A 6,198-nucleotide genomic window follows, 5' to 3' on the forward strand; every position below is an offset into this window, starting at 1 on the left:
ACACTGCCTTGATACACTGAATAGGCAATGAAGAATCATGATCCCCCAAATAAGGGAAACAATTGAGATGAGCCCTAAGGTCATCCTGACTTTCTCCATGGAGGCACTTCCTAGATCGTGGGTAGAGGGAGAAAGAAGCAAACAGCACAACAGTCTCACTGAATTGAAGCGCGAGACTGGAGTTGGGGAGGAGAGCTAAAATTTGTGGTGAAGAGAGGATGGAACTGCAGAGAGAAAAAGTTCTAGAAACCTGCACAAGGATCTCCTTAGGTTTTTAGCCGAACACTAAAAGATTTCTGGAACTATGCCCGAGTGCTTCCTTCAAGCTTTAGCGAATGTAATTTGACATCTCTTGTGGTCATTTTTGATTTTTCATTTCTAGCTGAAACTGTTGGAGGGATGAGTACCAGTCAAGAGGCAGATTACTGAATTTATGCCTTTTATGGGAGTTTTCACATGTGTAAAGGGCAAGAGAAAGCATGGTCCACTGAGATGCCAGAAGTTCAGCAGAGGTGCTGAGTGGAACCGCGTGCAGAATAGGAGTGAGGGGCAGTTTAGCCTTCACACTGAACCACTGGCTTAAGCCAAGAGGGGGCGGTGGCGACGCAAGATCTGTGTGGGAAGTTTACTTGTACAGCGTCAGTGTGCAGAACGGGTTGAATGCAGGCCGGACAGACCTGTTAGGAGGTTGCTGCATCATTGTACATCCAAACTAAGGATCCCCTGAATAGAACACCCACAGCCGCCGTATAAAAATATGACAGTGAGGTGTTTTGGATGTAGAATTCATTAGATGTTATAATACATATGGCTTTGGCAATTAAGTAGCTGAAACTCCTGTGATAAAGCAAGAACAGAGTGTAGGACACAAGGTGAGCTGAGGGGTTTCCTTCAATTTGGAAGTATGCTGACCCTTGAACACACAGGCTGGACTGCGCAGGTCCATCTATATGCAGATTTTTTTCAATAAATATACAGTCAGCCCTGTATATTCCCCAGGTTTCCCATCCTCGGATTCAAACAACCACAGATCGAGCACATATTCCCGGGATGCAGAGGGCCGACTGTATGCATTTTTCTATGCCATTCTGTATAAAGGACTTAAGTGTCTTGATAATTTTGGTATCTGCCTTGGGGGAGGGGGGGTGGTACTAGAACCAATTCTCCTGACTACTGAGGGACTTAAGTTTTTGGGGTCAGAAGTTATACATGGATTTTAGACTGCATAGGATGGGGACTGGCACCCCTAACCCGGTGCTGCTCAGGGTCGACTGTATCGAGTTATTTCAGTGGGGTATCCAAGCATCCAGCAGTACTGTATGTCTGGAAGTAGCATTTCTACTGTGACTGTAAGTAACCTGATGCTCAGAAAGGACAGCTCAGCTGGAGACACAGACTTTAGAGTCTGCAGATAGGAGCCATCGGCTTATTGACAGTTAACTGCTGAAGGTGATCTAAAGAACATAAAGGACAGGAAGAGGATTTTGAAAAGGACGCTAAGGCAAAACGTAACTTGCCTGAGATCACCCATGTGTCAGAAAGCAGCTTCAGGTTCTGAGCCCAGTTCTGTCTAATCCAAAGCCTTTTAAATCTCTACTGTACTGTTATTTCTCGACTGAGAAATATGTGAAAATCCAATGGAAATTGTGAAGTGTCATAAATGTATGACTATCTCAACTAAAATAAACTAGCTTACAAATATCCTCTGAAATACATATATGTGATGATAAATATGCTATCCACTTTCATTCTTGGCTTAGGTATAAACTTTATTCAAGAGTTTTGTGGATTGATTTTTAATTGTTTAAACTGGAACCTAACTTATAAAAGAGAATGCTGACCTTAGTCTTAAGATTTTTTAAAGACAAAGCTTGGGAAAAAGCCAAAATGTTCAGCTTTGGGTCAAAAGTCTTATTCAGGTACAGAGGTCCGTGTGAATTGTGTACTGACCAGTATTTGTTACAAGAATAACAATCTCATTCCAAGGCGAATTATTCTAACTACTACAAGATTATCACGTGGTATACTTCTGAAACAATTTTTCCTCTGATGTTTTAAAACTAATAGATGTAACTGATATTGTAAAATTATTCTAGTGTGCAAGATCTACAATAACTAAATGGTCCATATTCAGTGTAATATTTTATTTCCTATTGTATTAAACTACAGCCAAGAAAATATCAAGTCAATTTTAAAAGCAAATCTTTACTCCTTAAAGAAAAAATACAAACTGTGGTACTTTTATAATAGATCATTATTTTACATAATATAAACAAAATCACTAATGTATCTATATGCTTGGTTTCCTTAAACCACACTGAACCACAGAATGGGTGAAAAAATAGGTTTACTGGTCAGCAGCATGTAAACGACTTGGGAAGATAGGTATCATGCGTTGTTTTCTATGGTCTATGCATAGGCACCGACATAACCAAGCCTTAATAGCCACCACCTCCTCTTCCTTGAGCAGAGTAGCCGCTCCCATAGCCCCCTCGGCCACCTCCTCGCGGGAATCCCCCAGACCCTCTGTAGCCTCCTCCACTAGACCCTCTGTAGTCTCCTCCCGCGCTGCCTCTATAGCCACCTCGGGAGCCGCCTCTATAGCCTCTGCCACCACCTCTACCATAGCCTCCCCGATAGGAGTTGGAGCCACCACCATAGCCGCTGCCACCGTAGCCTCCACTACTACCATAGCCTCCGCCACCTCCGTAGCCTCCGCTGCCATAGCCTCCACCGCCATAACTAGAACCTCCCCTTCTATATCCACTTCCATTGTCATATCGGGCCATCTTGGGAGGACGTGGACCATCTCCATACCTAAGAAAAGCACAAAGCCACCGCTTTAGCAAAGCATCCTTAATATTTCTCAACTAGTCACAAAATATAAACATTTGTCGTATTTAAAAATGAAATGAATAAAGGGAATGAAGCCAATTACACAAATATAAACTGAAATGAAATAAATCTGCTACTCTAAAATAGACACAGGAGGAGGCATCAACTGTAACCATCTGTTTTTTTTTTTTTTTTTTAAAAAGTTCTGGTTCATTCTTAAAGACCTTCAATTTTGGCAGTATGTCCTTACAACTTTAAGACAGTTCTTTCACTCAGCTCAACTACATAGCATTCTAAGAAAGCAATAATATGTTAGAGGTTCCTGGAGCTGGTGGTAAATTATTTTATCTTTATCACCAAATATTTTCCTGCATTAACTATGAAATGTTTCTGAAAAATGTCTTTGAGTAATTTATGTCTAAATCTGTTTCATGTGGCAAACAAAGAAAATGAAGAGTAATGAAAAATTGCAGAAATCAAGATGTCTTGCCAACAACTCCAGTTCACCATACTTCAAAACAACTTAATCTTCCTATGCAGCCTACAGATGGCACTACCAACTCAGCAGCTGTCCAAGTCAGGAATATGGCCAGGGTCTGCTCCTCCCACATAATCCACTGCCAATTCCTGTAGATTCTACTGCATGTCTATCTAATCTATTCGCTTTCCCCATTTCAATTCCCCCTATTACATATTAGGCCACCAGCATATTCGCACATCCTAACTTCGTTCTTATGTTTATCCCATTCTTTCTAGTTTCTGGACTTTTGTCCTTCGCAGAGCTGATTCTACGTGTAGCCCCCTTGGATCACCACCTTTCCTGTCAAAAGTTACCTCTCCTCTTTTAAATATCTATGAGAACTGCATTTGTATCTGCTATACATCTTTTTCCAGTTTTGTTTTTGAAGAGTCTCCTTCTCAATAATTCTTCTGTACATCTGATCTGCTAGGAGGACCATAGTATAGGTGACCCTTGAACAACGTGGGGATTAGGGGGTCTGATCTCCCACGCAGTTCAAAATCTGCATATAACTTCGGACCCTATCCTCCAAACTTCAGTCGTCTCTCACTATCTGTGGAGGACTGGTTCTAGGACCACCCACTCCAGATACCCGAATCTGCAGACACTCAAGTCTCTTATATGAAATGGTGGAAAACAATGCATACGGTCGGCTCTCTGTATCTGTGGATCCCCAAATGCAGATCAGAAATACTGTTTCTGATCCACAGTTGGTTGAATCCTTGGATACAAAACCCAAGAATATGAAGGGCTATTTATTAAAAAAAATCCATGTATAAGTGGACCCAGGTACTTTAAACCCATGTTGTTCAAGGATCAACTGTACAGCAGGATAAATGAGAATATTGCTTCAGGAGCCATCCTGAGTCTGAACCCAGCTCTACCATTCACTAGCTCTATGACCTTGGGTCTTAACTTCTTGAAATAATGATCAATTTACATCTTAGATCAAATATTAACAAGTTAATATCAGAAAAGCGCTTAGCACAGTGCTTAGCACATACTAGGTACTATGTGTTTGATTAATAAATTTAAAATATGAACTCATTTATAATCAAAATGGGAAACCAGAACCCATGAAACATATAATTAAAATTCTAATAGTTTATAACAAGAAAAATTTTAGTTTTGTAAAATTTTAGTTCATATATTAGTATTATAACACATTTGTGGGGTGTGATTGTGGTGTAACTATGTTCTTAAAAATAGCTGCCATATACTGATGTAAAATGTCATGTCTGCAACCTAATTGCAAATGATTAATCGAAGAGGTAGGTTTGTTGTGTGCTTTCATGTAAACACATAGGAAAGCCAGTGTCACAAAATTCTGGCAGTTAGTGAACCTAAATTAAGAGACTATATGGGTGTTCACTATACTATTATTTTCTGTAGGTATCAATTATTTCCAGATAAAAAGTGTGGGCAAAGAAAACTTAAGGTGAAAAAAAACCTGGAAGCAAATGAAACATTTCAAGAATTAAGAGAAATTTCACACTTCTTTAAGATATCCATGTTTTTTATTTCCCGAAGATAAACTTTGATGCTTCTCATTTGACGAAGCAACAATTTCACCCCTCATCAACCTTTTTTCTTTGGAAAGGGCAGAATAACACTGTGGAAGAGGACTGTCTGGGTTTTGTCACTTTCTTGTCATGTGACCCACCCTGGACTCTATACAGGCATACACCTTCGTTTTATTGCACTTTGCACATATTGCATTTTTTTACACATCAAAGGAAGACCTTTTTCTACCAGCATGAAGATTATGACGAAGCCAATGACGGCATTTCTTAGTAATGAAGTTTTTAACCAAGGTATATACACTGCTTGTGTAGATATAATGCTATCACACACTTAACAGACTACAGAATAGCGTAAACATAACTTTTATATGCACTGCGAAAACAAAAATTCATGTGACTCGCTTTAATGTGGAGGTCTCAAACTGAGCCAACAATATGTTTGATTTGTGTATACTTTTAAGGTGCCTTTCTATCTCTAACGTGCACTAATGTAAGAGATTATTAACACAGAGACAAAAGCAAACGTCCTTATTCTGAGTGTGTCAACCAGAAATAAATTCCACATTCAGTATCTACCTAGAATTTTAACTTAAATAACCGGGCCTCCATGCACTGTGGGAATTTCATGTTGGTATGATTCCCGTCCTCCGCTTAGGTCACAGACAAGGTACTGTGGTACTCACCGTGTACTGCCAGTCATAAGGTTGATACCAGCAGCGGACGGCCTAGAGATCTGGCGGATCGTGTTCAGCATACGTTCATTAACGGGGTCCAGCTGGCTGATCATATCGGGCTGTTGGGTTACTTCAACAACCAGAGCCTCCATGGCTGCCCGGAGAGCAGTAATACAGGCAGCAGCTTCATGAGATATTTGTAGTTTGATCCTAAAATAAAGAAAAATGATTTCAAAAAATGAAGATACGCAGAGAAAGATTATTATCTCTCAATTTCACACATGGCAAGGGATGGAATAAATTTAACTTCTTACCAAGTACCAACACTTTCAACTCCTGCAATGGACCCATACTTAGGTAAACAAAGATAAGAAGAATAACAACTGTTCTAATGTCTGAAAATTTACTGCTGGCTATTGACAGTTATTATAAACCACAAAGTCTATCAAGCAAAATATGACTGTCAGCAACATGGAGCACTCGGCATCCAATAAAAGAATAAAATAAGAGACTCAAAATTATTTTTATAAATTTTCAAGATTATGACTGAGCCTACTGACTGTTCATTAATCTCTATCCCATTTTTGCCAAATGCTTACTACATGCTTACCCTTAATCTCTTACCAAAGTATAGAGTACACGAAAG

At 39.7% G+C, this 6,198-nt stretch overlaps 1 protein-coding gene across 2 annotated transcripts in view; it reads right to left on the reverse strand.

The window, feature by feature from the left end:
• Positions 1-2,129: 2,129 nt before the first annotated feature.
• Positions 2,130-6,198, reverse strand: part of DHX9 (DExH-box helicase 9) — a 41,779-nt gene continuing 37,710 nt past the window's right edge. For both annotated transcript variants that reach the window (XM_011361202.2, XM_011361203.2), the window contains exons 27-28: positions 5,562-5,762; positions 2,130-2,817 (exon numbers count right to left, since the gene is read on the reverse strand). In XM_011361202.2, coding sequence (XP_011359504.1) covers positions 2,439-2,817; positions 5,562-5,762 — 580 coding nt within the window. In that variant the 3' untranslated portion in view covers positions 2,130-2,438. The remainder of the gene's footprint in view (positions 2,818-5,561; positions 5,763-6,198) is intronic.

This window comes from Pteropus vampyrus, unplaced genomic scaffold (genome assembly GCF_000151845.1).
Source record: "Pteropus vampyrus isolate Shadow unplaced genomic scaffold, Pvam_2.0 Scaffold65, whole genome shotgun sequence".
NCBI classification, from domain to species: domain Eukaryota; kingdom Metazoa; phylum Chordata; class Mammalia; order Chiroptera; family Pteropodidae; genus Pteropus; species Pteropus vampyrus.